Raw genomic sequence first — 15,540 nt, forward strand, 5'->3', positions numbered from 1 at the left:
AGCCTACACGCCTATCCCCCACCCCAGTCTCCAAAAAACACTTTTCTTTCCACTGCCTGATATTTATGGCTCCTTTTCTCACCTAAACCCAGCACATTCCAGTGACAGAGTTCTTGCTCTTCACTCTCTCTCCAACCCTTCTATTTTCTAGTTTACAAAGCTGCCCACTTGCAAAGAAGAGGAAACTTCAAGATGCAGAGGCAGAACATCTGGCGTCCAAGAGGAAATCCCACCCCCTTAAGCTAGCCCTTGATGAAGGCTATAGTGTTGACAGCGACGGGAGTGAAGAGGCAGAAGCAAAAGAGGAGTCTGTGACGGACGATTCCGAGGAAACACTGGAGGAGGAAGAGGCAGAGATGATAGACCAGGAGGAGACCTGCAGCAGCTCTCCACCAGAAGAAGGTGTTTTATTTAATTATTGACATGACTGGAAAGATAGTAACAAGAAACCAAATGTCAATCTGTAGAGTTACAGGTCCTCTAAATCAGGTATGGGGAGCCTTTGGCCCTCCAGATGTTGCTGATCTAAAATTCCCATACTCCCTGACCATTGGCCATGCTTGCTGGGGCTGGAGTTGAACTTCAAGCCAAAGGTTCACATCACCTGTTCTAAATAATATGTAGATGTTGTCATGGTAGGCTTACAGAACACACCAGCCAGGAAGATGGCCAAAAACTTTATTGTTTCTCTCCAACAAGAATGTAAAAGTAACAGAAAACTCTTGACTTCTCCCAGAAGATAAAACTTAGTCCAGTGCCACCTAGGGACTACACTGTATAATTACACTATCCACTATCTTCCCCTTTTTATTGAAAGAAGCAATAAAAACCGCATTGTTGAAACATTTGATGATTCAAGTATTCAGTCATGAATCTCTGAATCTCAAAGGTGTCTAAATAACTCAAGCAGAGCTAGTTACAGTCTGAGTAGTAACACTGCTATCCGCAGTCAAGCTTCCGTATATGAGCTTGGGTTTTCAAGTACCACTTGTGCATTTGGAGACTGTACCTTCTAAGGAATAGGAAGATGTCATCAGTTCTGTTTTTTAATATTTATACATTGAGTCTCAACATACTCTGATCTGAGGGTTTCTTGGGTATTTTCCTTGTACAGTATCAGGAGTCTGACACGCATCTTTTCCATCAAATCTAAACATGAAATTCTCATACTGAATTGTGCCAGTTATGAAAATCTTCTCAAACTCTCTTCACTCAGAAATCTGAAATGGCAACTTTTTACAGGTCCAGCCACTTTGGAATGAGATTCTTCTTCAGGGTTGGAATGGGTGTTCTGATTTGTGTTTCCACTGGCAGTTCTTCTGAGCTATGTCCAACGTCTACCAGCTGCGTTGAGCTATAGCTTTAAAAAGTAATAATGAGGTTTATTCTGTCCCAAGATTTTTTTTTTAATTTATATTTTTGCATGGTCTGTGCTGTTCTTTCTGCCCTGCCATTTACTTGAAAGTAATGAAAGTTTGTGGGTATATGGCAAAAGTTTGAAGTGACTGGAATTCTAATGCTGCATTGTTGGTTACAAGTTTGTGTGGTTATGTCAAAGTGAACAGAAGTATTCTTTAGTTCTCCAGCAGTGCTATAGTGGGTAATGTTACACAAGGGGAGCATCTCAATATACCTTGAACAATAGTCCATGACAACTAAATAGTGCTGACCTCCCAACTGACACAGGTCAGTTGCTAGTCCATTCCGAGGCCTATCAGGTATGTATGCTGTGATGTAAAGGTTCCTTCCATTATGTTGATCTATTTCTTCTGCAGTAGCCACAAGATATTTTTCTTTGTCTCATTTCTCTATTTGGTTAGGCCTTCCATTTCACTCTGTTGTCCACAGTTAGCAAAGTACTTTCTAGTAATCTCTGATGCATTGCTAAAGTATTAAGGCTATCTTAATCTGATCTGATGTAGTGTAAGACCTCTTGAAGTTCTGAATCTCCACAAGTAGCTAGTTGGAATGGATGAAGCCTGTTTTCAGATACTGGTAGAGAAGCATGCACAGCACAAACATAAGCCTTAACACCCCCCTCTAACTTGTTGGCATCTACCTGCATTGAGGGGCTTGGTGACAAGGGGTCTGCTATGACCATCTTTTCCTTGAACATATTCAGCTACCAGGTTGAATTTCATCCCAATTAGAAAACATTTACATCATAATATGCCCTAAGATTAAACAACCCACTAACTGTTCGTAGTAAGGCCAAACAATAGAAACTCTTTATAGTTTGTGCAGAGTCTGCAAGATGATAGACCACATACCTTGTTGAGTAAGGCACTGAGGATTCTACCAAGTTTGTACACTGTATGGTTTGGCATCAGGTCCTAACACAAGGTCCACAGCATCTCCTCTTAATAGACCAGTATCCCAAAATACTTGTTTCTCCCACAGTATTCAGTAGTACTCTTCTGACAGCTATTCTACAACTGAGCATCCCCAAGATGCTTTAAGGACCCCAAAATCCACAGCAGCAGGTTTTTGTTTATTTATTTATCTTATAATTTATATTCTACCTTTCTTCCATCATGGAACCCAAGGTGACATACATGTGGTTGCCAGGCAATCGCCCGTCCAGGCACTGATCAGAGCCAGCCATGCTTAAACTTGAGCTACAGGATTGAGCTACAGGATTGAGATAATCGTAAAGAGTTAAGCCCCAGCTGATAGTTGAGCCATCAGCCTCAAGTAACACATCATTGGCTGGCAGCAGTAGCTGGGAGGAACCAGCCACGCATATAAAGTCAGAGCACCCTAGCGAGGGAGCCTGCTCCACGAGCTAGAGGGAGCCCCAGCTGATGAAGCGTCAAGGCCCCAGCTGACAAAGCGTCAAGGCGAGTTAAGCAGCAGAGCGAGTTCGGCAGCAGGGCGAGGAGGCCAGGGCCCCCCACTCTGCCCGTCTGTTCCCTAACCTCAACAAAACCGCAGTCTCCAACCCATTAACGTAATAAACCTTAAACAAAACTATGCAGGTAAGAAGCCAGCAGGGGTGTGGGGGCTTTCCAGTGTTTTGCACCGCCTGCAGCATGTATGACTATCTGCTTGTTGGACAGAAGTCGTGGGTGTGCTCTCGGTGCAGTGAGCTCCTGGCTCTCCAGGAACGACTTCATTTCCTTGAGGCCAAGGTAGCGGACCTGGAAAAGCAGAGAGAGGCAGAGAGGTGTGTGGAGGAGGCCTTCAGGGACGTTATAGCTGTGTCCCACTCCAACGATCATAGCTCTCCTGCTATCATGGAGAACGATGGTCTCGGGGAAGTAGAGCATCCAGCTGAGGAAGAGGGAAACGATCCCTTAGAAGGGACCCATTCCTTGGGGGATGAGCAGCTATCCTCTCGTGCCGAGGATATATCTCCAGGGGGTGGAGGGATCCTTGTAGTGGGTGATTTGATCATTAGGAACATAGACAGTGGGGTGTGTGATGGGCGTGTAGACCGCAAGGTGTTTTGCCTGCCTGGTGCGAAGGTTGCGGATATCGCCCATCGTTTAGATAGTTTGGTAGACAGTGCTGGGAAGGAGCCAGTGGTCGTGGTGCACGTTGGCACCAACGACATGGGGAAATGCAGCCGTGAGGTCCTGAAAGCAAAATTTAGGTTGCTAGGTAGGATGCTGAAAGCCAGGACCTCCAAGGTGGCTTTCTCTGAAATGCTACCGGTTCCACGTGCAGGACCAGCCAGACAGGCCCAGCTTTGCAGTCTCAATGCATGGATGAGACGAAGGTGTCGGGTGGAAGGGTTTGGATTTGTTAGGCACTGGGGAACATTTTGGGACAAGCCGGGCCTGTACAAAAGGGACGGGCTCCACTTGAACCAGAATGGAACCAGACTGCTGGCACTTAAAATTAAAAAGCTGGCAGAGCAGCTTTTAAACTGACTGAGGGGGGAAACCCGACAGGAGCTGAGGAAGGTCCGGTTCGGAATAAACCTCCCCCCTGGGATAAAAACCAAAGAAATGATGAAATTTTAAAAGGGGTAGGCCTAGAAGTAGGCATTGTGAGAGCAGGGGCACAGGATATCAATTCAGAAGAGCAAAATTACCACAGGCCAAACCACAAGTGCCAAAGACACTTGAAGAGAGACACTGCTTACAAGTGCCTGTATGCTAATGCTAGGAGCCTCTGAACCAAGATGGGAGAACTTGGTCTTAGAGGAGAGCATTGATATAGTGAGCATAACGGAGACCTGGTGGAATGGAGAAAACCAGTGGGATACGGTTATCCCTGGATATAAACTATATCGGAAGGACAGGGAAGGACGTATTGGTGGCGGAGTCGCTCTATACGTGAAAGAAGGCATTGAATCCAGCAAGCTCGAAACCCCAAAAGAGGCGGACTCCTCCACAGAATCGTTGTGGGTGGTGATACCATGCCCCAGGAGGGACTTAATACTGGGAACGATCTATCGTCCCCCTGATCAAAATGGTCAGGGAGACCTTGAGATGAGATATGAAATTGAGGAAGCATCCAAACTAGGAAATGTGGTAGTAATGGGTGATTTCAACTACCCGGACATAGACTGGCCGCATATGTGTTCAGTCATGACAAAGAAGCAAAATTTCTAGATATACTAAATGACTATTCCCTAGACCAGTTGGTCATGGAACCGACCAGAGGGACGGCAACCCTGGACTTAATCCTCAGTGGGGACCGGGACCTGGTGCGAGATGTAAGTGTTGTTGAGCCGATTGGGAGCAGTGACCACAGTGCTATTAAATTAAACATACATGTAAATGGCCAATTGCCAAGAAAATCCAACACGGTCACATTTGACTTCAAAAGAGGAAACTTCACAAAAATGAGGGGATTGGTAAAAAGAAAGCTGAAAAACAAAGTCCAGAGGGTCACATCACTCGAAAATGCTTGGAAGTTGTTTAAAAACACTATATTAGAAGGTCAACTGGAGTGCATACCACAGATCAGAAAAGGTACCGCCAGGGCCAAGAAGATGCCAGCATGGTTAACGAGCCAAGTCAAGGAAGCTCTTAGAGGCAAAAAGTCTTCCTTCAGAAAATGGAAGTCTTGTCCGAATGAAGAAAATAAAAAGGAACACAAACTCTGGCAAAAGAAATGCAAGAAGACAATAAGGGATGCTAAAAAAGAATTTGAGGAGCACATTGCTAAGAACATAAATACTAACAACAAAAAATTCTCTAAATACATTCAAAGCAGGAGACCATCTAGGGAGGCGATTGGACCCTTGGATGATAAGGGTGTCAAAGGTGTACTAAAGAACGATAAGGAGATTGCAGAGAAGCTAAATGACTTCTTTGCATCTGTCTTCACAGTGGAAGATATAGGGCAGATCCCTGAACCTGAACTAACATTTGCAGGAAGGGATTCTGAGGAACTGAGACAAATAGTGGTAACGAGAGAGGAAGTTCTAGGCTTAATGGACAACATAAAAACTGACAAATCACCGGGCCCGGATGGCATCCACCCGAGAGTTCTCAAAGAACTCAAAGGTGAAATTGCTGATCTGCTAACTAAAATATGTAACTTGTCCCTTGGGTCCTCCTCCGTGCCTGAGGACTGGAAAGTGGCAAATGTAACGCCAATATTCAAAAAGGGATCCAGAGGGGATCCCGGAAATTACAGGCCAGTTAGCTTAACTTCTGTCCCTGGAAAACTGGTAGAAAGTATTATTAAAGCTAGATTAACTAAGCACATAGAAGAACAAGCCTTGCTGAAGCAGAGCCAGCATGGCTTCTGCAAGGGAAAGTCCTGTCTCAGTAACCTATTAGAATTCTTTGAGAGTGTCAACAAGCATATAGATAGAGGTGATCCAGTGGACATAGTGTACTTAGACTTTCAAAAAGCTTTTGACAAGGTACCTCACCAAAGACTTCTGAGGAAGCTTAGCAGTCATGGAATAAGAGGAGAGTTCCTCTTGTGGATAAGGAATTGGTTAAGAAGCAGAAAGCAGAGAGTAGGAATAAACAGACAGTTCTCCCAATGGAGGGCTGTAGAAAGTGGAGTCCCTCAAGGATTGGTATTGGGACCTGTACGTTTCAACTTGTTCATTAATGACCTAGAATTAGGAGTGAGCAGTGAAGTGGCCAAGTTTGCTGACGACACTAAATTGTTCAGGGTTGTTAAAAAAAAAAGGGATTGCGAAGAGCTCCAAAAAGACCTCTCCAAACTGAGTGAATGGGTGGGAAAATGGCAAATGCAATTCAATATAAACAAGTGTAAAATTATGCATATTGGAGCAAAAAATCTGAATTTCACATATACGCTCATGGGGTCTGAACTGGCGGGACAGAAGTTAAGCTAACTGGCCTGTAATTTCCGGGATCCCCTCTGCATCCCTTTTTGAAGATTGGTGTTACATTTGCCACTTTCCAGTCCTCAGGCACGGAGGAGGACCCAAGGGACAAGTTACATATTTTAGTTAGCAGATCAGCAATTTCACCTTTGAGTTCTTTGAGAACTCTTGGGTGGATGCCATCCGGGCCCGGTGATTTGTCAGTTTTTATATTGTCCATTAAGCTTAGAACTTCCTCTCTCGTTACCACTATTTGTCTTAGTTCCTCAGAATCCCTTCCTGCAAATGTTAGTTCAGGTTCAGGGATCTGCCCTATATCTTCCACTGTGAAGACAGATGCAAAGAATTCATTTAGCTTCTCTGCAATCTCCTTATCGTTCTTTAGTACACCTTTGACTCCCTTATCATCCAAGGGTCCAATCGTCTCCCTAGATGGTCTCCTGCTTTGAATGTATTTATAGAATTTTTTGTTGTTGGTTTTTATGTTCTTAGCAATGTGCTCCTCAAATTCTTTTTTAGCATCCCTTATTGTACCTTAAAGTACTTCTTTACTCAGTGCATAGTTAAACTATGGAATTTGCTCCCACAAGATGCAGTAATGGCCACCAGCTTGGATGGCTTTAAAAGAAGATTAGACAAATTCATGGAGGACAGGGCTATCAATGGCTACTAGCCGTGATGGCTGTGCTCTGCCACCCTAGTCAGAGGCAGCATGCTTCTGAAAACCAGTTGCCGGAAGCCTCAGGAGGGGAGAGTGTTCTTGCACTCGGGTCCTGCTTGCGGGCTTCCCCCAGGCACCTGGTTGGCCACTGTGAGTACAGGATGCTGGACTAGATGGGCCACTGGCCTGATCCAGCAGGCTCTTCTTATGTTCTTATGTTCTTATGTACATGCCCCATGTACCTTCAGACCATACCCTGGAGTGGAAACAGATTCCATAAACATCCCCACTTCATACACCAAGCCCTTCCTTTTACACGATGTGCTGCAGAGCCCAGCCACCTGTGATGGGTCCTGGTTCAGTGACAAAATACATTTTTAAGAGGACCATTTCAGATCCCTTTACTTTCAGTCCACTGTTGTTCCTGCGGCAAGAAAAGTTCAGAGTGAATCTGGAGATCTATTCTCATTTTACCACTTTTAAAAAAGTGGTCAGCAGTGAATCGGAAATCCAGTGAGAGAGATGCACTTCTTGTTGTGCCACATTCCAATTGACTATTACTCATTGCTGACTGTAGCCTTATCGTTCCCTATATGGAGTCCAGTGTAGAAGCTCCATCCCTCCAACAGGTAGTTTAACTATTGCCCTCTCATTTATGCTCCAGATACACACAAAGCAAGTATGGTAAAGGGCAGGGGACAAATCTAGAGGGCAACATGCACTCATGTTGACAGAGGCTAACTGTAATGGGGCTTTTCAGTAAGGTAATGCAGAACTGCAACTAGGGATTGCATCTGGAGCAGGTTTCCATCTGTGTCAGACAGATGTATAGAAGAAGTTGCATCTGGACTGACTCTTTTGTGGAGTGATGGGAATCACGTCTTTGAATTTGCTTTTGTTGCCCTAGCTGTAATTTGAGTCTGAATGTACTTTATTGTGTTAAGCCAATAAGAAGCTGGAAGGTGGTACTTCTGCCTGGCCAGCTGCCCTCGCTAAGTCCCTAGACCAGGTGTGGGGAACTTTTGATCCTCCAGATGTTGATGAACTACAGCTCCCATCATCCTTTGGCCATATTTGCTGGGGCTGAAAGAAGTTGTAGTTCAGCAGCATCTGGAGGACCAGAGGTTCCCCACACATGCCCTAGACAACAACAACAACAACAACAAACTGATTTTTCACCAACCACCTTCAAATCCAGCTTAACGGTTGCATGCTGAAAATGAAATGTTCCATAATTTAAATTTAATTTTAATTACTACCAGTGTTTCTGAGATAGTTGATGCCCAGTTTGCATTATCCACATTGTGCCTGGGGGAAGACATACCTTTTGCTTGCCCTTAGTTACACTAATGATAAAATGTGCTTTCAAGATATTACTTATCCATTAGCACCTCATCTGTTGTCATCAGTGGAAACCTTTCCATTAACTGCAATGTGTACCAATTCACCCACAGGCTTATTAGCACTGCAATGAGATAATTATTGACAATAGCAAAATATTGCCTTGTTTGGCTTGGGGACTCCAGATTCATTGCTCTCCCCATGCAAATGTAGGTAACAATGTATGCTTTCGTTAGCATCATCCTTCTGTGTGATGTTTCCTTCACATAGATATTGGTCTAGAGAGGTGAAAGACAAAGCACACAAGTATCTAGTAGATGACGTCCGATGGCATCCTGGGAAAAATAAATGTCAGACACTGATGTTCATCTCATCAAGGAAAAGTTTTAGGAGGGGAAACTGCCTGTTTACCTGCTATTACTGAATGCTATAAATCTGGCCACACCAGCAGTATAATAGCAAGACATGGGTTTCAATTAAACCTTTAAAATGGACTATTCCCATAATGCAATTCCCCCTCTTTCTTCCCTGTTTAAGGGGCAAAACCCCAAGCTTCAACAGAAAATGGACACTTTTACACCCAACCTGCTCAAGGCCAGCTATAACAGCTATCAAGAAATAATTGCCAACTCTCTTTTAAATCTAGGTCATATAACCGAAGGAACTCTGGCAGCCAAGGGGCAGGTGTCCGAAAGCGAAGGACAGGTCTCCAACTCTGGGGGAAATGTGCACTTGCTACGTGAAGAAGCAGCAAGGGAGGAAGAGGAGGAGGAAGAGGAGGCCATTGAAGAGGAGTGTGGGAAGGAGATCATCATCCAAACGGAGGATGCAGAGGAAGTCATCGAGGTCACCAGTGAGCGTAGCAGTGACATGTGCCTGGAACATCGGGATGATGAGGTGAGCTATGAGGAATCTTGCAACCTGCAAAAAGAGGAGGAGGAGGAGGAGGAGGAAGAAGACAATGAAGAGGAGGAGGAGGAGGAGGAGGAAGAGGAGGAGGAGGAAGAGTATGAGGAGGAGGAGGAGGAAGAGGAAGAGGAGGAAGAGGAGACAGCAACTGCAATGATCTGTGAAGAAGCTCCTCACACATCTCAGGACTCCCCAAAAACCCACTGTGAAGGACAGATAGTCAGCCCCAAGCCTGAGTATTCTGTTATTGTGGAAGTGAGATCAGACGATGACAAGGACGATGATTCCCACTCCCAGAAATCCACTGTGACTGATGAATCTGAGATGTATGACATGATGACCAGGGGAAACTTAGGGCTCCTGGAACAGGCCATTGCGCTGAAAGCTGAACAAGTTAAGGTTGTGAGGGAGCCTGGCCAGCCACTGCCTGGGGAACATGTAAAACATTTACAGGTCGAAGAGAAGCAAAACAAAGCCCTGGACTCCATCAGAAAGAGCTACTACAGCAAAGGTGAGGACTTTGTCCCTCTTGTGACAACGAAACTACTATTTTCTTCCAGTGGCAAAGAAGATGAGTTTGGTAGGGCCTGGGAGCCCCAGCCTTATTCATCTGAGTTCATCTTTGTCCCTGGAACCTCCCTCCAGCCCACTGTTTTCAACTGAATGGCTCCCATAAATACAAGATAATCATAGAATGCTGAAACAGAAGGAACCTGTTCTGCCCCACTGCCTCCTTGCCCCTAACAGAATGACACAATTGACCACTGCAGTAAATTCTTCAGTGGTTGTTTCTGCAACAGTTCTATAGGTGGCTGGGATTGTATTCTGGAACCGTCATCTGTTGCTGTTTTGTACTCATCTCAGGACTCTCGTGTGTGATCCTATGAGTGACAGAGGAGTAGAAACAGAACCTTCAATATCTGTATACGCTGGAATCTTTCTCCCATTCCCTACCCCAGTCATGTGCAATATAGAGAGAGTGGGTGCTTCCAGATGGGTGTTTGTTGTGGGATTGGTGTTCCTCATGCATCCAAGTTTTTTTGCCGCATCCACACAACGCCATTGTCACCAAAATGCCCAGCACGGGTTTTCCCCACATTTAATCCAGATGTACCCTTTCTGTAGAAAATCCAGAAAGTTAAAAAAAAAAGTTGCCAGCAATATTGCATTGACCCATTTACAGTGTAAAACACTGTCTTGAAGCACCCAGTGAATCCTCCCTCTATATAAGCCCTGGTGGATCAGTCCAAAGGGCCATCTAGCCCAGCATTCTGTTTCCACAGTGGCCAACCATTTGCCAATTGGAATCCCACAAGCAATGAGCACAATAGGCCTCCCCTGATTGTGATCCCCAGCAACTGGTATTCAGAGGCATACTGCCTCAGATACAAGAGGTAATTATACCAGAGGATAGTGCTTCTCATACCTTCATTGGCACCATTCAGTGAAGATGACTAGCAAAAGAAGCATTCTTCATACAATCCTAATTAACCTGTGGAACTCATTGCCACAAGACATGGCAGTGGACTCTAGCAGATGACTTTCAGGAAAGATTAGACCATTGTTCTTCAACCTTGGGTCACCAGATGTGGTTGGACTACAACTCCCATCAACCCCAGCCAGTTTAGCCAATGGCCAAGGATGATGGAAGTTTATTTATTTATTTATTTATTTTAATTTATATACCGCCCTAAGCCCAAGGGCTCTCTGGGCGGTGTACATAAAATAAAACAGTCAGGAATATATAAATACAATAATACAATAAAATCAAGCCAACAAAGGTAAACAAAAATAATCAAACAGCAGCAAAATACAACAATACATATAATAAAACGCATTAAAATGCCTGGGAATATAAAAAGGTTTTCACCTGGCGCCGAAAAGATAGCAGCGTCGGCGCCAGGTGCACCTCATCGGGGAGACCATTCCATAGTTCGGGAGCCAGAACCGAAAAGGCCCTATTTCTAGTCACCACCCTCCGAGCTTCTCGATGGGATGGTACTCGGAGGAGGGCCTTAGATGTTGAGCGCAGTGTACGGGTAGTTTCATATTGGGAGAGGCGCTCCACCAGGTATTGCGGTCCCATGCCGTGTAAGGCTTTATAGGTCAAAACCAGCACTTTGAATTTAGCCCGGAAACAAATAGGAAGCCAGTGCAGACGAGCCAGAACGGGTGTAATATGAGCGGACCTTCTTGTCCGCGTCAACAATCTGGCCGCTGCATTCTGGACTAACTGTAGTTTCCGAACGGTCTTCAAGGGCAGCCCAACGTAGAGCACATTGCAGTAGTCCAATCTAGAAGTTACCAGAGCATGAACGACTGAGGCGAGGTCGTCACTGTCCAGATAGGGACGTAGCTGGGCTACCAATCAGAGATGGTAGAAAGCATTCCTTGCCACTGAGGCTACCTGAGCCTCAAGAGACAAGGAAGAGTCGATAAGAACTCCCAAGCTACGAACCTGTTCTTTCAAGGGGAGTGTAACCCCGTCCAGAACAGGGTGAACAGCCACCATCTGGGCAGAGAAGGCACTCACTAACAGCGTCTAACAAGTTGTAGTCTAACAATATGTGGGGACTCAAGGTTGAAGAACAGTGGATTAGATCAATTCAGGGAACATAGATGTATTAATCTTAAAATATCTTAGAAAGGAAACTCTGTATTCAAAAGAAGAATGCTTCTAATAAAGGACAAACACTCAGGAGGAGCTGTCTCAATAATACTGTACTTCCCAAGGGTGTTTAGCAGGTTACTGTTGGAGAAAGAGTGCTGAATTATATGGCGATCTGGGGTAATGCATCAAGGCATTTCTTAAATCCTTTGTTCTTATGTCCATAGGATTGCAGTTCAGCAGTACAAGTGGCTACTTGCACAACTGCAACTTATGCTTATCCATAGAATCAAACTGTAGAAAACATAATCTGCATATGAACTTCAGCCTATTTTGGGTTTTAGGGGTAGGACAGGCAATAAAAATTTCATCTAAAGCAAAATGCAAATCAGATTCATTGGAGGGGATTTTAGTGAGACTAGTTTAATTTCTCATGGATGTTTTCACATCTCTACCTTCTCATGATATTCTTCCTGCATCCTCTGCTCCATACATTTCCTAGATCCTTCAAGACCCGAGAAGCGTGAAATCAAATGCCCAACCCCTGGCTGTGATGGCACAGGTCACGTCACGGGGCTGTATCCTCACCATCGTAGTTTGTCTGGCTGCCCGCACAAAGACAGGATTCCTCCTGAGAGTGAGTGTGACTTACAGCTATTCACAAAACAGGTCTGGTGCTTCAGCAGCAACAACTACTATTGCTTCTATGAAAGAATGATTTATTAATAGATCTGGCAGCTCTGGTGCATGTGGAAGATGGGATTAGGGTTGCCAGGTTCATGGCCTGAGACTGATCCTGTATCTTTAGGAGAAGAGAAAGTCAGCCAAGTGCAGGTGTTCTTGCAACCCTGTAATGGGAAGAACCACAAGGTGGAATTCTCCCTTCCCCCTGCACAACTTTTAAAGATACAGAAGACCTCTTGGAGGCCAGGCCTGGCAATTGTATCTTTAAAAGTTGTGCAGGGGAAGGGAGAATTCTACCTTGTGGTTGTTCCCATTACAGAGTTGCAAGAACACCTGCACTTGGCTGACTTTCTCTTCTCCTAAAGATACAGGATCAGTCTCAGGCCCTGAACCTGGCAACCCTAGTGGGGACTGATGGCAGCAGGGCTGGTTACTCACTGGAGTAAGTGGCAGATTGGTGCTAGAAGATAGTTACCAGTGGCTCTATGCTGAAGACCCATTTATGCCTGGTGCCAGTCCTCCTGAGGAGTGTGAAATGGGTAGGTGAGCATGACAGCAAAAGAGTGATATTTCATTTGTTCAATGTATTAGTTGCTTACAACATTCTAACAGCATAACGTTACAAGGTTCCTTCATCAAGCAGGGCTAGGTGATCTCTAAGATCCCTTCCAACTTAAAGATACAGAAGACCTCTTGGTTGCCAGGCCCAGCCTCCAAGAGGTCTTCTATATCTTTAAAAGTTGTGCAGAGGGCAGGAAGAATTCCACCTTGTGGTTTTTCCCATTCCAGTGTTGCAAGAACACCTGCACTTGGCTGACTTTCTCTTCTCCTAAAGATACAGGATCAGTCTCAGGCCCTGGCCACCCTAGATGGGATGGAGTATTCCAAGTGCAGCCTGGCAAAGGTGAAAGTGGAAAAATGAACAAAGCAGTTGCGTGGCAGCTGAGCAGATAGGAAATGGGGGGCTGGCTTAGGAGTAGAGCACAAGCTTTGCCTTGCCTGGCATAACCGGTTGAAAGGATCTCAACTTGCAGAGCTAGGAGAGGAGACACCACCAGTCAAAGGAGACTGGATGGACCAGTGGCCTGCCTTTATATAAGACAGATTCATTTGTCCAGGGAGGGCAGTAGAAGGAATATATGAGGCCATGTGAAGCAGTAATGAGGGCCAAGACTAAGGGTTGCATTCAACATAGAGCCAAGTAGATCATTCCATTAGCGCAAGGATTTTTCTTTGCACAATAGAATGATCTCCCCCTGCACACCCCTGAAATCTGCTCTGAGGGTTCCCCAAAACCTCCAGAACAGATTTGGGGATGACATGAGGGGTGCACAGGGAGAGGAGGGGAGGAAAACCCATTGTGTAGCGCTAGCACTAGTGCAAAAAGTTGAATACCGCCCTAAGAGCCCCTTTGCAAACAAACTTTTAGAGGTACACCAACAATGTCAAGTGTAAGCCTAAAACCGCACAGTGTGAAAGCAACAATCATGTGTATCAGCTACACTAATCAGGAAGGTGTGATTGGCTGCAGCTCCTTGTACCCTCAATGGCAAGTCCAGGTTTGCCTCTGCATAATGAGTGAAACAGCCTGAAGATCGAGCAGAGTTTTATCAATAGTCATCTTTCGTTGCTCTGTAAGACTCCAAGGTGTATGCTACACACAGCTCTAGATGAGCCACTCCACTACAACTTGTGTAGTTCAGTAGCTGAGGGTGTGACCTGAGAAAAGTCCAATACACCTCTAACTTTGGCCATGGTAGATCCCACTAGGTTGCTTTAGACAAGCCACTGTTCTCGCAGCTACTTTTACACACAGCATCTGCATTATGGGGATGATACTGACCTGTCTGAGCTGTTGTAAAGATGGTGATATAATGCAAATAATCACAAATTCAGATTGCACCTGTAACTCACCACAAGAATCACCCACTGAACACTTATGGGTGATGTTTCCAACTACCTGATCTCTGCAATGTTTCCAGTTCTCAAATTATGAATATTTATAGCTTAACAAAACAAACAGTATGGGAGAAATGCTGTTTTGTCCAGTAATTAGCAACCCCCCAAGCTTCTAGAATATTCTGGACATTTAGAGGCCAATTCTATGCATGCTAATTTGGAAATAAGTCACACTGAAGAAATTGGGACTTATATTCAGTGGAATGTGCTTCCAAATAAGTTTACAAATGATTAGGCCCTTTGAGTAATTGAGATGTTCCTTAATATACTTGCATGTATATACAAAGATCCCAGCAAACATATGTCTGTTTTCCCTAAGTAGACCTAATTTTGCAATGCATAAAGTTTGTGAGCTGTTATACCAACCAGTTAGTATATATGTTTAGTCAGGAAATAAATTTCAAAATGGGAAAGTTGATTTAAACCAGTGATTTACATCAAGGGTGCGGGGATCCTGGTTATTTCAATCATGGTTTTAAAACAGTAATTCAAATTGCCTTGTTTTAAATCCAGCCTGCAATCAAAATTGGCAACAGGATGACATCACTACATTTCCCACACTCTGAGTGGACAAACCTGTTCACCCTCTTATGGCACAATGTCTAAAAAATCACCAAAAGGGGGCATTTATTTTTATTTTTTGCTGTCGAAACTGTTCTTTTAAAGTGTTCAAAAAACACATGGCAACAAAGACAAGTGGTTTATGAAGTGATTTCTACGTCATGTTGCAAAATGTGTGCTCATCATACACTAGTGTACTAAAAACTGTAGCATATTGGTTAAGAGACTGAGCTGTGAACTGAGCAGCCCCTGGGCTTTTCACTTCAGCTAGGAAATCACTGGGTGACCTTACACTGGCCACTGTCTCCTACCCCCACCCCATCTCTTGTAACATGGTCATGATATTGCTGGTCAACCTTATAGAATTGTGTGGTAAGAGTTTTTGAGATAATGTGTGTGAATTGCTCTGAAGACTAAAAACAAGGGCACCTTCATTATATCATATCAACCAGATGCACCTCTTTACCCTAGCCTTTGAAACTTGAGACATGTGTTTTCAGGATCCACCCTATTCTTGTGACTAATTTGTTTTAATTGTTTTTAATATTGAAT

At 44.4% G+C, this 15,540-nt stretch overlaps 1 protein-coding gene across 1 annotated transcript in view; it reads left to right on the forward strand.

Annotated features, from left to right (window-relative positions):
- Positions 1–285: 285 nt before the first annotated feature.
- Positions 286–15,540, forward strand: part of MYT1 (myelin transcription factor 1) — a 106,247-nt gene continuing 90,992 nt past the window's right edge. The window contains exons 1-3 of the mRNA XM_061630243.1: positions 286–402; positions 8,914–9,681; positions 12,287–12,421. Coding sequence (XP_061486227.1) covers positions 357–402; positions 8,914–9,681; positions 12,287–12,421 — 949 coding nt within the window. The 5' untranslated portion in view covers positions 286–356. The remainder of the gene's footprint in view (positions 403–8,913; positions 9,682–12,286; positions 12,422–15,540) is intronic.

The sequence above is a fragment of the Rhineura floridana genome, chromosome 6 (assembly GCF_030035675.1).
Source record: "Rhineura floridana isolate rRhiFlo1 chromosome 6, rRhiFlo1.hap2, whole genome shotgun sequence".
NCBI lineage: Eukaryota > Metazoa > Chordata > Lepidosauria > Squamata > Rhineuridae > Rhineura > Rhineura floridana.